The sequence below is a fragment of the Neovison vison genome, chromosome 2 (assembly GCF_020171115.1).
Source record: "Neovison vison isolate M4711 chromosome 2, ASM_NN_V1, whole genome shotgun sequence".
In the NCBI taxonomy this organism is placed as follows: domain Eukaryota; kingdom Metazoa; phylum Chordata; class Mammalia; order Carnivora; family Mustelidae; genus Neogale; species Neogale vison.
In genome coordinates, this window is record NC_058092.1 from 4,236,175 (window position 1) to 4,251,633 (window position 15,459).

Sequence of the window (15,459 nt, forward strand, 5' to 3'; positions counted from 1 at the left end):
ACCGCCTGGGCCATCAGGGAGACGCACATCGGAACCGCAGTGGGACACACTCACGCGCTCACTAAAGCAGCCCGAGAGCGCCAGACGGGCGTACCAAGGGCTGGCGAGGGCGCAGAGTCATGGGGATCTCCAGGCTGCTGGTGGAGGAGCAGCTTCGTAACTTCCCACCCAGGTGCACACACACCTCGCATTTGGCTCAGCACGCCTGCTCCTAGGTACTTACCCAAGGGAAAGGGAAACTTACGTTCACACAAAACCTCTATGTGAATGTGTACTGGCTTTATCTGTCATCGCTAAAAACTGCCAACAACTGAAATGTCTTTAAACTGAGAAGCCGATAAACTGTGGTGTATCAACACAAGGTAATGCCGAAGAACAGGAACGAGGGACATGCTGCTGATGTGTGCAGCTGTAAGGCTGTATCTCAAATGCATCATGCTCAAAAAAGAAGCACGGAAGGCTTCACTCTGTGTGATTCCAATTACGTGACATTCTGAAAAAGGCAAAAATGTAGGGAGTGAAAACAGACCAGTGGCCGAGGAGACTGTGCAAAGGCCAGGAGGCAATTTTGGGAGACAATGGAAATGTGCTGTATCTTGATGATGATGGTGATCACATGATCGTTGAAACTTATGTCAAAACTTATGTGATTGTCAAAACTCCCAGGACTGTATAATGAGACAGATGAATTTTATGTAAAGTTTACATCAATAAAGCTTGATGTTAAAAATTACAGCAATGGGGGCTCCTGGGTGGCTCAGTCGATAAGCGTCTGCCTTTGGCTTAGGTCATGATCCCAGGGTCCTGGGATCAAGCCCCATGTCAGGCTCCCTGCTCAGCAGGAAGCCTGCTTCTCCCTCTCCCACTCTCCTGCTCATATTCCCTCTCTTGCTGTCTCTCTGTCAAATAAATAAATAAAATTAAAAAAAAAATTACAGCAATGATAACAGCTTAGTTCTGGGGTAGGAGTGCCCACAATGAAACTATTTTAGATTAATATAATGTCAAATAATAATGAAGTGATATATCTAGATAAAATATAAATTAATAAAATATAAAAGCAGAATAAAGAAAAAATACAGGTATTTTCTTGGTAAAGAATACTAAAAGGTCATCACTGATAGACCTACACTATAAGAAAAGCTGAAGGGGGAAAAAAAAAAGCTGAAGGAAGTTCTTTGGGCCAAAGAAACGAGTATTAGAAGGAAAATCAGATTTTTAGGAAGGAATAAGGAACACTGGAAATGGTTAAAAAAATGTGCAGGCAAACACGACTCCCCTCCTTAATGTCTTTAACACAAATGTATGTACAAATACATATATAAGCTACTTAAAGCCAGAACTGTAACACTCTTGTGGGGACTGTAATGTGTGTAATTACGAAGCATAAGGCACGTACAGCATAAAGAACAGAGGGAGGGGAGATGGCCCCAGAAATTTTCAAGGTTCTTGAATTTTACAGGAAGTGATACGAATGAAGTCTAAGCAGATGATAAAAGGTTCATGACACGTAATCTCTAGAGGAGCCCCTAAGGGAAAAAACCCGCTGCAAAGAGGTACAGCCAAAAGTCAACAGGTAAAACCAAATAGAATGTTAGAAATATTCATTAAGAGAAGACAAAGGACGGTTAGAAGAACAAGAAACCAGAAGAGAAGAAGAGAAGACAGATCATAACAGGCCTAAATCCAACCGTACCAACAATTACATTAAATATTAATGGACTAACAAATGCTCCCATTAAAAAGCAAGTAACTGGATGGATGGATTTATTCTATGAGATACCCTGTGTATGTGGACATAGACAGGTTAAACGTAAACAGAAAAGGATAAACCACAGACACAGAAGGACAAGAAGCCGGAGCAGCTGTACGGTGCCCGATAAAGCAGACTTCAAGTCAGAGAGCGCTGCCAGAGATGGATTTCACAAAGCCACAACTGGCAAAGGAAGAAAAAGAATTCTACACTCTTAGCTGGAACTTTTAACACCACTTTCTCAGCAACTGACAGAAATCTGGTCCAAATCAATAAAGTCACAGAACTTGTGGTTTCTGGTGAAGGCTGTCCACCACCCTGACCTGCTGATATTTACAGAACCAAAGCCCAGCAAGTGTGGAGCGCACGTTCTGTTCAAGCACACACAACTGCTGGGTCGCTAACATGATGGGCTATAAAATAAAGAAGTCTCAAAATATTTAAAAAGACTGGAGTTATACAGATTATGTTCCCTGACCAAAATGAATTAAACTGAAATCACTGATCAGATACACAGAAAAGCCCAAATATTTAGAAATTAAGCAATACATTTCCAAAAGTGAAATTAGGAAATAATTTGAACTGAATGACAATGATATAGTAACATATCCAAATCTGTGGGATGGGGTAAAACTTTTTTTTTTTTTTAAAGATTTTATTTATTTATTTGATAGAGATCACAAGTAGGCAGAGAGGCGGGTTGGGGGTGATTAAGCAGGCTCCCCGCTGAGCAGAGAGGGCAATGTGGGGCTCGATCCCAGGACCCTGGGATCATGACCTGAGCCAAAGGCAGAGGCTTTAACCTATTGAGCCACCCTGGGGCCCCTAAAACTGGGTTTAAAGCCTTAAGTGTTTATAATATAAAAGAAGAAAGGTTTTAAATTAATAACCCAAGGCTGGGCTTTAAAAATCTAGAAAAGGCAGCAACGTGAAACCAAAGTAGTAGAAAGAAGAAAAAAGACCAGAAATCAATGAAACAGAAAACAGCTAAATAACAGAGAACATAACAAAGCCAAAGCTGGTTCTTTGAAAGGTTCAGTGCCCCATCCAGACTGGTTAAGAAAAAGGGGGAAAGAACCCAAATGACCAGCATGAGTAATGAAGGCAGAGATCATCAACAGACTGCCACAGACAACAGTAAAAGGGTAAGGGCATATTATGAGCAACTTCATGTGAACAATTTGACAGTCGAAATGGGCAAATTCCTTGAAAAACACAAAATAACAAAGCTGACACAAGATGAAAGAGAAAATTGGAGAAGCCCCATATTTATCAAAGAATCCATTATGAAAAATCCTCCTACAGGGGCACTGGGGGACTCAGTCAGTTAAGCCTCTGTCTTTGGCTCAGGTCATGATCCCAGGGTCCTGGGATAGAGCCCCACATCGGGCTCCCTCTCAGCAGGGAGCCGGCTTCTCCTTCTCCCTCTGCTTGTGGATGTTCTCTCTTTTTTTCTGCCAAATAAATAAAATCTAAAAACAAAACCAAAAAACCCTCCTATAGAGAAAATTCAGTCTCAACTGATTTCACTGGTGAATTCCACGAAACTTGAAGAATAAACCATTCTTGGGGCGCCTGGGTGGCTCAGTCGGCTGGGCGTCCAACTCTTGATTTCGGCGCAGGTCATGACCTCAGGGTCACGGGATGGAGCCTGTGCCGGGCTCTGTGTGCTCGGCGGGGCGTGTGCTTGAGACTCTCTCCTCCCCCTTTGCTCTTGGCCCTGCCTGTGCACGCACACTCTCAAAAAAGAACAAACCGTTTGCACAAAATCCTTTCAGAAAAGGGAGGAAGAAGGAATGCTTCCTAACTCATTCCAAATCTGACAAATACATAATAAAGAGAGAAAATTATGATCTGCATCCCTTATAAACACAGATACAAAAAGCCTTAGGGAGGTATTAATTAGCAAATGAAATCAAGCGTTACATAAAAAGTATTATATGTCACGACCAAGGGGAGTTTTCCTCAGGAATATAAGGTTGGTTTAACATTCAAAAACCACTGTGATTCCCCAAATAAGCAGAACGTAAGAGAAAAGTTAGCAAAGTAAGATCACGTGTTATTGCTGAACTCCGGGGCCTTCTGGGAAACTTTGGTTTATACAGCGATACAGTCTGGACAGTTCAGCCCGCTGACACGGGAACCTGAGCAGGAGTGAAAATGCTTCTTCCCAGGAGGGAGAGTGGCATTCTTGGGATGAGAATTCAATTCAGAGTACCTCCTGCAATATCTTCATAGAAGAAGTATTTCACAACAGAATCGGAATCAGAAAACCGTGTCTTGTTAGTTGTCCCAATTTGGGAATCAAAGAGATCAGAATGCGGACCATCTGTTGCTCTCTGTGTGTCCTTTACTAAATCTCAGGGGTCTTCAGATCTCTGAGAGGAGAGAAGCCTGGTGCCGTTCTGGTCCTGGTGACCTGCTCTGGCTCTCATCTCCAAACCACAAAGAGGTATGATCTGCTTCCTTCTGGTCTTTGTAGCTCTTCCTCCCTCCTTCTGCCTCTCACAGAGCTTTGTCAAGTGCCAGGCTGCGTTCTAGGCTCCGGGAGTGCAGTACAGAACACAGTGGACACAGTTACAAGAGCTTCCGATGAGGGCCGGGGAGGTGAACGGATGATCAGAGGGAGACGCACAGTGGAGAATAAACGGGGGAAATGGAAAGGATTTTCCTGGGCCAAACTGAAGGCTACTGCTCTTGTGGGGTGACAGGGATGCTTCTGGCAGTCAGGTGACTTCTGAGGGAATCGAAGGAACCAGCCATGCTGGCTTCTGGGGACCGAGGAACAGCAGGCACACAGTGTGGCCACAGGGTGCGCTCGCCGTTGTCTGGGGCAGTGTGGAGGCCGGGCTGGCTGGCGTGGAGTGAAAGGGGCAGGTGGGAGGGGACCGTCAGCAGAAGGGAGGTTCTCAAGGACTCCAGCTTTTGCCTGGGACAGACACTGACTTTTGTTCAGAGGCTCTGCCTGTGTGGAGAGCAGGGTCACAAGGTGGCGAAGGAGAATGGTCAGGAGACTACCAGTGCAGTCATTCAGAACCGGACAGTGGGAGCAGAGGGGGTGAGGGCCGGTCATGTGCGGGAGATGCTTTCTGAGGACAGCGGAAATGGTTCTGAGGTGCATCAACTTTGGTGTATGGAAAAAGAGTGACCACGGCTAACTGCAAGGTTTTGCACAGACCATGGAAGGCCGGGGCTCTCCTGACCTGCACAGGGAGGCTCTGGGGAGAGCAGGTTTGGAAGCATCAGAGTTGCGAAGGGCCAACTGAGAGGCTGGTGGAGATCCAAGCAGCAATGGTAAGAGGAAGCGGGATACAGGGGCTGGAGGTCTGACAGGCAGGCCTGGCCGGAGCTGAAGTGTGAGAGTTGTCACTGCAGGAAAGCGCTTCAAGCCAGCAGGCCGGGTGGGCCCACCTGGGGAGGGCGTCTACACGGAGAAGGACCAGGCCCCACTGCGATGCCACCATACACAGCCCGTGAGGTAACAGAGACGGCACGGAGAGGCCAGAAGGCTGGAAGGCGCACCACCGGAGCAGGGGAGCAGGGGAGGAGGGTCTGTGCGGACGGGAACGACTGCTAGGGGCAGGGGGTAAACAGGTGCCGCACACGCTGGGTGGGTGAGCGGGGCTGGCCCAGGGTGCCAGGGGAGGGGGATGCAGTCGGCTGGTGGGTGGTCCTGACTGCAGAGCCTCAGCCCCTCGGTGAACACTGGGCTTCCGGACCCCTGACAGTGGCTTACGCGCTGAAGACAGAGGCAACCGCATCTTGAAGAACAAAACTACAAAGCCAAGTTGGTTTCATCCTTAACGCTCACCGGGTGGGCCACAAGCTGCCGGAGAACACTCAGCCAGAAAGACCCAGTTCCACTTACTTGACTTTGAGAGAAACACCCTGAGGGACTCCGACGCTGACCGCTGCGCCGAGGACGCTGTGCCTGGAGATCTTGCGCTCGGCCCCGTACTCGACCACCGTCCCGAAGAAGCCCGCCCTGCGGGGAGCGCGAGGCCTGAGCACGCGGGGCCCCGCAGCTCTCCATCTCTCGTGGTCCCCGCGGGCAACTGTCACCCACAACACAGGCCGGGGCCCCCTTCCTGCCCTCACCCCCCACCGCCCCAGGAGTGGATGAGGACTGACACCCCGGTGCCCGGGCAGAGCGAAGTCAGCCCACGACCTCCCACAGGAACGCTCGAGAAACGTCACAGAAATGGCAGGGGTCTTGCGGCCACGGCCCTGCCGTCGGATCCCCCTCCGCAAGGTGTACAACGTGGAGAGCCCCCGGCCGGGACTTACTTCAGCGACCCTTTCACGCGGGTCTGGTCATCGTCCTGGAATTTGTGCTGATAGCTGATCAGTGCGAAGGAGTGAGGGATCCCAAGCTGGGGAGACAGGGGGAGAAGGGAAGGCACGGCGCGTGGCCGAGGGGCCGTGTCCCACCGGCTGCTGAGCGCCCATCGCGGGCCGACCTCTCGGGACGGGGCCCCACCGTGGGCACAAACACTTACTAGGGGCCGATATTTAACACCTGGGGGAGTTCACTTTCCTGGCTGCTCACAGAAACAGAACATTCTACGGCCAGGGGCGTGCGTTCTGACACAGTAGCCGGTGGTGGGTGCTGGGGAGCAGCTGCCTTTTGAGGTGCGGGGCCCCTCACGCCCTGTGTCCCTGCCCACCATGGTGGCTGCCGAGCACACGACTCCGCTCTGGGGTTACTCGCCAGCCCAGGCTCTCTCCCACCCTGATTCTGAGGGCTCCTACCTGACGGGAAAGGGCCACTTGGCTTAGCATAACAGGAACACAGCTTCCCCGGAAGCCGGAGAACAGTGTCTCAGCAGCCCTGAGCGCTCGTGCATGGGACAGCCCCCTGCGGGCCCCAGGGGGCCGAGATCCGGGCAGGGTGGCTCGGGTGAGGGAGGTCACGGACACACGAGGGGGCAGCTCCTCCTCACCTGCAGGGCCACAGTGAAGTGGCTGGTCTTGGTGTCCCGGACGATGCTCGTGTTCATGGCCGACTGGATCCCCCACCGCCACTGCAGGTAGCCCACCGTGTTCTTGTCCAGGTTCCGGGCTAGGACGGTGGTGAGGCCGGGCCGAATGCCACGAGACGAAAACTGCAGAGCACAGTTTGTCGTCACAAAGCTGGGGACACACACACACAGAAATGGTCCTGGATGACACCCGGTTCTCGGCTCCTCTTGGCCCCTTCCTCTCTGTCACGCTAAGACCCAGCTCACTCTGCCTTCCGTGAAGCCCCGAGCTGGCGCCCTACAAGGAAAACAGGACACGGAGCCTCTCTCCGTGGGAGGGATGGAGAGAGGGCCTTGCTGCCGTCTTCCTAGGGCCTCTCCCTGCTCATGTTCACCGCCCACCATCCCATTCCACCTTGAGCTACGACCAAAGAGGCACCCGAATGTCTGTTATCGAAAACCACTAGGTCCAACCCTACTGCAGGTCAGAACCACCTCGGGGGGTGGGGAACAGGCCGCACACTGGCAGCACGTGGCTCGTCTAAAAAACGCTGATGCTGGGCTCCCGGCCCTGGCGTTCTGAGTACGGGCTTGGAGTGTTCAAAGGTTGCCAGGTGATTCTAATGTGTGGCAAAGTGGGAGGACCCCAGACCCAGAGACCACCCCAGACCACCCCAGACCAATTATGTCAGAGTTTCGGGCGGGGGCGGGGGGGGGGCATCAGTAGCTTCCTCCAGAACTGCCCGTGGCCCTGCACTTGAAAGCTCGTACAGTGAACCGCTTGCCCGGAAAGGCATCTGAAGTTTGTTTCCAAGGCAGTCAGCCCCATCTTCTGGTTAAAAAGGGGTATTTCATGTCAACGACAAAGGAATTCACACCACTTTACCCAAAGCGTTAAAAGGTGAGCAAACAGCCGAATGTTCACCAGATCGCCCAAGTCTGATTTCCTTCTCTCTTTCCTAAGCTTGGGGGTGCCACTTTTGCCAGTAAATAATGACAAACGAGAGAGCGCTGACGGCACTGCCCTTGCAAACTTCAGCAGCTGCCCACGAATTAAGAAATTGGTCTTCTCCACCACGGGGCCCCAACCCAAATGTTCCCTCATTTCTCTCAAGTCACCCCGGTGCCAGCTGCACAACAGGACGGACGGACAGGAGCGCTCGGGCCGGTGCATTAGGACAACATGTGTGTATACTCTTAGCCTAAAGTGGTTAAAAGTGCAAATCCTCGTCGCCTCCCAGACCCACTGACTCCCGAGTCCTGGAGCAGAGGCCTGCGAAGCTGTGTTCTCACCACGCAGGCACGATCCCCCACAGCGGGACTGAGAGCGCCTGCCCCTGCTGCTTTCAGCCGGTGCGTACACAAGCTTGGTCTCGACCTGTCCCAGAGGCCACACCCGTCCTCTCATGACCTTCCATACCCTGTGTCCCACCCACCTGGGAACTCGCCTTTCCTACTGGACTGGAGCAGGGACTGGTCTTGACCAGCGGGACCGGGCAGGTGTGCAGATACGCATCCAAGTGGAAGTGAAAAGCTTTCTTTCCAAACATATACTTCCTCCCAGGACTCCTTTACTTTCTCCCCCAGAGGAAAGAGAATTTTATTTTACCTTCCACCCGGTTCCTTTAGCTGCGCTCACACGGTAACCAACAGGGGTTACCAACAGGGGAACTAAGGACACCTCTGGGGTTCTAGCGAGTTACAGGTCCAGGAGTGGGATGTTACTGCAGCAGCAAAGACGAAGGGGACTTGGGTGGGTGGGGGGGCTTGACTCTCCAGCGTCTGCCCATCTGACTGATGACCAGGCAGTCTCACCAGTGCCCCACTGTTGAATACACACCCTTCCCAGTACTTGAAACACATTCTCAGGGACAAAGAAATGATCCACAAGTTCGTCAGTATTTCAGGCCACTGGCCAGCTTCCCCACGAAGGTGCCTTCTCTCTACTCTCCTGGTGCTCGCAGCCCCGGGTGAACAGGCGGGGCCTCATTCCCATCAAGGAGGAGACTGTGGGCCACAGAGCAGTAGCTGGGCCCGGGGCAGACAGGCAGCAGACGACCCCCCCCTGCGCCCACCTGTCCAGCGCCTGCGCCACGGGAACCCTGCCTTGGTTCTCTGCCAGCGCCGCAGGTTTGCCCCTGACGACCTTGTAGGAGAGAAGAGGTAACTCCAGATGACCTTGACCAAAAAAATACACAGGTTCTAGTCTGCTAAATCCACAAAGACTATCAAAGAGGATTTCTCTGTATTTACCATCTTGGGGTGAGATTACGGAACAGCTTCAGACCAAATAAAGGTCCCTGCAGATCCCCGGCTCCAAATTCTAACTGTTCAAGAGAGAAAAAGAGAGTTAGCGGTGTTTACTCTCACAGCAGCAACCCAGGTCTTGGGGAGGCACCTCTGGTTATAATTCCTTCTTCTTCTTCTTCCCTTTTTTTTTTTTTTTTTTTAAAGATTTTATTTATTTATTTGACAGAGATCACAAGTAGGCAGAGAGGCAGGCAGAGAGAGAGGAGGAAGCAGGCTCCCTGCCGAGCAGAGAGCCCGATGTGGGGCTCGATCCCAGGACCCTGAGATTATGACCTGAGCCGAAGGCAGCGGCTTAACCCACTGAGCCACCCAGGCGCCCCTATAATTCCTTCTTTTAATTTAATGCCACTGGCCCTTGCCAAGTAGGGGTTGGAAGATTTTAGAGCCCAACGTGGGGCTTTATCTCACGACTCTGAGATCAAGACCCGAGGTAAGACCAAGAGTTGGATGCTTAACTGACAGAGCCACCAGGGCCCCTGGAAGATTCCCAAGACCTCATCCGGACCTTCACCAAATGGAGGGTTGTTGCCACAGATCCAAAGGAGGCAGGTTTCGGAAGGGAGCCCCTCCGAAGAAAACACTGCTGGCCTCCGATGGTCTCCCTCGCTCAAGTCACAAGGGGAGACTGGCTTCCATGCCCGGCCGCGTGCAGAGCCGCCTGCCACGGTCCGGAGCGGGGGCCCCTGCCTTGTGTTCTTGCTCTGCTTCATGGCCCGTGGCTCTCACAGGTAACTGGAGATGGTCCTCAGGAGCCTGGAGCTAAGCCACCAGCAGTCCCACACTCAGCCGGGAAGTCCAGCCAGTGCTGGCTGCCTCGTTTACTAGTCTGGGTGACTTTCAAGGCACCTCTTCAATGTTAATTTGACGCAGGTCCATTTGCTCAGCAGAGCTGGCTGCGAGACGGCCGCCCATCAGTGGCGGGGAGCCCTGACGCGGCACCTGCCTTCCGAACCGGGCAGGAAAAGGGAAGAACCTACAGGTCTCTGCTGAAGGGGAACAGAGACGTGGAGTTTCTCGCGGCTGTGTTTCTGTGAGTCGGCATCTCAAGGGCAATCTTGCCGCTCTGTCCCACCTCTGGGCTGTCCAGCAGACGGGGGATTCTGGCTCCAGTAGGAGACGCGTTTTTCTCCTGGGGACAGTCACCTGATGCAAGGTTGGCATCTGGAATCCTGTTGTACAATGACGGGGCCAATCTAGGTCTTTTTGAGGGTTGGCTTTTAGAATGTAAATGTTCAGAAATCAGGCTCTGCAGTGGTTAACAGGACCCTACCCGTTGACATTCTTACCTCTCCCCATCCCTTTGCGGAAGTGACTCGTCTAAGCGCGAAGTTTATGGAACCCCCTCCGTTCCCATTCTGGGTTGAGAGGCTTCCAGAAAGGATGGCTGTGTCTGTAGCTGTCAAAGGTGCCTAGGAAACGATATTTGCTGGTAAGGAATGAGTCAAAGCACGAGAAAGCACAAGGACAGCAGTGTAAGGAGTACACTTCAAGTGCATGGCCAAAGGTGCAGGTGACCACAGCTCCAGGGTCTAGGGATGCACAAGGACCTCAACTGGTTCACTTCTCTCCCACTTTGCTATCTGAACTGCATGTGGCCACTAAGATAATGTTTTCCAAAAGCTTTCCTGGGCAAATTTCAAAATTTCCAGGGGAAAGACTGGGCTGAATGCTAGTTCTTAGGATCAGATGGCACAGTGGCTTCATCGTGTGCCTTCCCTCCCACAGTGGCATGTCTGGGACTCTACAGTCCTTGCTCACCACCAGCACCGGGGAAAAGACTGAATCCGTGGCCCTAGTAGCCAACCCTGGAAGCTCTGCCTAACAGGCAAGTTTCCCAGTTTGGACTTCATCTTCTGGGTTGATGCACTTGAGAATAAACAGAGTTGAGGAGGTAGAGACCTCCTGTGAGCCTCAGCAGACCCCCTGCCAGTGTGCAGAAAGATGACATTTTAGTGACCCTGGGTTCAGCTGAATGTTGTATTTTCTGCACACAAGAGTGTGCCTTAAAATGGAGACTGGTTCTTTGAATCACCCATGGAGGTCTGCTTTCTCACTCCAAATCTTCCTGACCTTGGTCTCTACTTCTCCCAGACCACTTGCACTTCTGCTGGGGGAGCCCAGCGACCTTGGAAGCTAAGTGCCCCCTGGCACTCGTGTTGCTAACGCATCAGCAAAGCAGTAACAAGGTTGTGCCTGGAACTACTTTTTTTTAAGTGGCTAATTGCATCCTTTCATAAATAAAGATGAGAAAAACCGCATCTGCTCGGCGCGCCGTGCCTCGTTAACCTGAGCCTCGCTGCACTCGGCGGGGGGAGTCTAGGCTTTACCTCAATGGACTGGGATATGTGCATCTTGTTAATTTCGATCTGCGGAAAGCCACTCCCGGACACATCTTCGTACTCCTCCTCATAGCGATCAAAAAGGTCAGTGGCATCGATGCCAACACTGATGGTCCCCTGGGGCAGAAAAACAAGCAGTCAGCAGCAGGGGTGGTATTTGTGGAATGAAAGACAATCCACATTCGGGCAGCCGGCAGCACACTGGATGTGGGCGGGACTCCACCACGGGGCCCACAGAGCATGAATGTCACAGTTCACGCCAAACAGCAGCAGAGCTTCACCGACCGCTGGGGTCAGGAAACCAGTCATGCTGGGAGGCAAATGAGAAGACAAGAATTTGGGGGAAGAAAAAGACCCATACAGTATGAATTTCAGGGCCCAAACAGATCACCTCCAGATTTAACCTGTGAATGCAGAAACCACCTAGATACAAGTCACATGAGTTAAACATTTTAATGTTTGATTCTCAACACCTTTACATTATAAAACTACCTTAAAACCCTTCTTCTAAAAAATATTTTATTTATTTGAGAGTGCAAGAAAGAGCATGGGCAGGTATCCTAATGTGGGACTTGATCCCAGGACCCTGGAATCATGACCTGAGCCAAAGGAAGACATCTAACTGACTGAGCCACCCAGGTGCCCTTAAAACTCTTTAAAACATAAAGTAACTTCAAAGATCAAGAAGTGCTTGCCACTCCCCCTGCTTGTGCTCTCTGTCAATTAAATAAACAAAATCTTAAAAAAAAAAAAAGTGCAAACAAAATCAATTATGAATGGAGATTGAAAAATTGTTTCACCTTCTAAAATTAATTTGAGAATTAAGCTATGAGAAATGGGACACCATAGTCTCTCAAGAAATGTGAAGCTAAAATTTGCTGACTGATATAAAATGCTCCATCCTCAGAAAATCAATGTTTATTATTTTTTTATCATTATAAGATTTCTCAAATGGGCATATATCTTAATCCCACATATAAAAATCTGACCACACACACATTTTTTATTCGGTTCCCTGCAGCCCATTTTAAAAAACTGTACTGAGGCTGAATTTATAAATAATGACAGAAAGCGCACTGCCTGAGGTGCCCATTTCAGTAAGTTCTGATAGACATGCAGACTCGCGAAACCAACCTCCACGAACACGACACAGAACATTTCTATCACCCCAAAAGCAGCGTGGGCGCATGTGTTTTTCTGCCCAAGAAGGGGACACATGAACAAAGACGTGAGCGGGAAACTAGGGAGGAGGCCACGGGGCTGGAGCAGAGGGAGCACATGGCGGACAGGAAGGCTCTGGGTGGTTGTGCGCGTGATCTGTGGACGTTACCGTGCGGGGCGTGGGGCGGGGGCTATCCAGGAGATGATCAGTTGAACCCTGCTGTTTCAGTGCGATTAGCAATTAGTCTAGGTTTTCATTTTCATTTTTTATTTATTTTTAAGAAAAGATCTTATTTATTTATTTGACACAGAGAGAGAGAGAGATCGCAAGTAGGCAGAGAGAGGCAGAGAGGGAGGAAGGGAAGCAGGCTCCCTGCCTAGCAGAGAGCCTGATGCGGGGCTCGATCCCAGGACCCTGAGATCATGATCTGAGCCAAAGGCAGAGGTTTAACCCACTGAGCCACCCAGGCGCCCCTAGGTTTTCATTTTTAAACCGAGTATTAGCATCATCACCAGTTGCCTTAAGCTAAGAAGCCAGACGCGTTTGGTGCTCAGGCATGCCCTTGGTATCCTTAGCCTCCGACATCGTCTCATCTAGTGGTATGTCAGGGGCCACTGCCTCTCTCCACCCTCAGCCCAGCCCCGACATTTGCTGGTGTGGTGGCTGGCAGCCAGTTGCCTTCTCCTAGTCTCCGCTCGTATGAGAAGCAGGAGATGCCGTTGCCTGGCTGGTACAGCAGGCAAGTGGCCTGTGCCTCAGCCTGGGACATATGTGAAGCTGTGGGCAGCCGTGCGCGGGAACCCGCAGGTGCGTTATGAACAGGGTGGGAAAGAGAGGCGGGCCGGTCCTGCAGCAGAAGGTAGCAGACAGCAGTCTGAATATTCCTGCTGCAGTGTTTTTCCTCTACTGAAGGGTATCATCTGGAGGTGACACTTTCTGTGAAGGGCCACAGGAACTATTTTAGGTGTGGGTCCTACCGTCTCTGTCGCAACTCAACTCTGCTGTTGAAGAGAAAGCAGCCCAACTACCCAGCAAGGGACTGACCCTGGCTGTCTGGTAAAACTGTTAATTCATCCTGAAATCTGAATTTCATATAATTTTCATGTCTCAAACAAACAAACAGACAGACAGACAAAAACCCCTCTAACGTGGAGCCCAATGTGGGGCTTGAACTCATGACCCTGAGATCAAGACCTGAGCTGAAATCCAGAGTTGGATGCTTAACCCACTGAGCTACCCAGCTGTCCCCTTTTGATTTTTTTCAACTGTTAAAAAAAAAAATGTAAAAACAATTCTTAGCTTGTCACATAAAAACTGGCAGTGGGCTAAATGTGCAACTCCTGATGTAAATCTGTAGGACGTTTGTGTTTTTGGGTAATATTTTCTTTTCTGATAAATTCTTCAGGGAGCAACAAAATTAAACACAGTGTATGTCTAACAACAACGAAATAAGCACTCAATTTCCATTTTCTCAGAGAACTGATGAATTTGTAACTCGTCGGAAACGTTTTTCAATATCGAACATCCATCCACAGCGCTAATTCAGACCATATGAAGATCAAGTCTTACACAGGCTAAACAAACTCCAGGGCCTTGGTCAGTAGTGCACCGCTCTTCATTAAAGACCACGCCCAAAGGCGAGCCGGAGCAGCAGGGACTGTCCAGGTAACTGTGGATCAGACAGCAGTTCCGCTCTGTTAATTTCACTCATTTGTCCATTCTAAGGTTTGTACTGCACAGAGGAAAGATAAGGCAATAGCTATTACGTGTTTGTTCTATTAGCAAGAGAACCTCACACCTGCTAATGATGCCAATTTTATGTGTTACCTGATGCTTCAAACAGAAAATCAGCGAATCTTAATACTGGTTTGATTTGAATTATAAACATGCAATACTGGGCGCCTGGGTGGCTCAGTGGGTTACGCCTCTGTCATCAGCTCAGGTCATGGTCTCAGGGTCCTGGGATCGAGCCCTGCATCTGGCTCTCTCCTCAGCAGGGAGCCTGCCCGCCCCCCCCTTCTTCTCTGCCTACTTGTGATCTCTCTCTGTCAAATAAATAAAATCTTTAAACAGACAAACAAAAACAAACAAACAAAAACAAAAAAACAACAAACCATGCAATCCTGTGATTTATAAGAAATGTATGTCCGGTCATTCAGGTGACCAAATATGTACTTCTTATTTGTATTTGGTCTTCATCTGTAGGGATCCTGGCTCACAGCTCCTAAGACCCCAGACATTTCTGCTGGTAAGGGTGATAAATGCGTCTTCTGTTACATTAATGAAGGTGGCTTTTCGTCTCCCTCCAAGGGCGGGGGCTGGTTGCCAGGAGGACCAACTAAGCGACTGGAGGGCTGGAACCTTCAAGTTCTAACCCCAGCCTCCAGGGAGGGGAGAGGAATCAAGAGGTTGAAACCAGTCAGTCTGACTATGCAATGAAGCCTCTGTGAAAATCCAAAAGGACTGGGTTCTGCAAGCTTCATGATTGGTGGGGACAGTGCAGGTGCAGGGAGAGTAGGGTGTCTGAGAGGGTGTGTAAACCCATTACCTTTTCCCAGCCTTCGCTCTGCGTATTCCCACCGGCTGCCGATTTGTGCCCCTCTAGTGAATTGAAGGAATCTGAGAAGGAGGGTGTTGGCATCTACAGCCCTGGGTCAGAAGCCTTGGGCCTGTGATGGGCATTGGAGGTGGGGGGGGGTCGCAGCAGTGTTGTAGGATTGAACCCTCCACCTGTGGAATCTGATGCAGTCCCCAGGCAGAGAGCATCAGAGCTGAACGGACTTTTTTTTTCTTTTAAAGCCGGCTCCACAACCCATGTGGGGCCCCCGTGGGGATCGAAGTCTAGACCCTGAGATCAAGGCCTCAGCTGACTCAGCCACCCAGGCGCCCCTGGGCCCGAGCTGGATTCTTGCTGGTTGCAGCTGCCCCCATCCT

At 50.6% G+C, this 15,459-nt stretch overlaps 1 protein-coding gene across 1 annotated transcript in view; it reads right to left on the reverse strand.

Annotated features, from left to right (window-relative positions):
* Nucleotides 1-15,459, reverse strand: part of DNAJC11 (DnaJ heat shock protein family (Hsp40) member C11) — a 69,401-nt gene that overhangs the window by 5,584 nt on the left and 48,358 nt on the right. The window contains exons 5-10 of the mRNA XM_044237049.1: nucleotides 11,352-11,480; nucleotides 10,311-10,433; nucleotides 8,968-9,041; nucleotides 6,697-6,886; nucleotides 6,041-6,126; nucleotides 5,622-5,738 (exon numbers count right to left, since the gene is read on the reverse strand). Coding sequence (XP_044092984.1) covers nucleotides 5,622-5,738; nucleotides 6,041-6,126; nucleotides 6,697-6,886; nucleotides 8,968-9,041; nucleotides 10,311-10,433; nucleotides 11,352-11,480 — 719 coding nt within the window. The remainder of the gene's footprint in view (nucleotides 1-5,621; nucleotides 5,739-6,040; nucleotides 6,127-6,696; nucleotides 6,887-8,967; nucleotides 9,042-10,310; nucleotides 10,434-11,351; nucleotides 11,481-15,459) is intronic.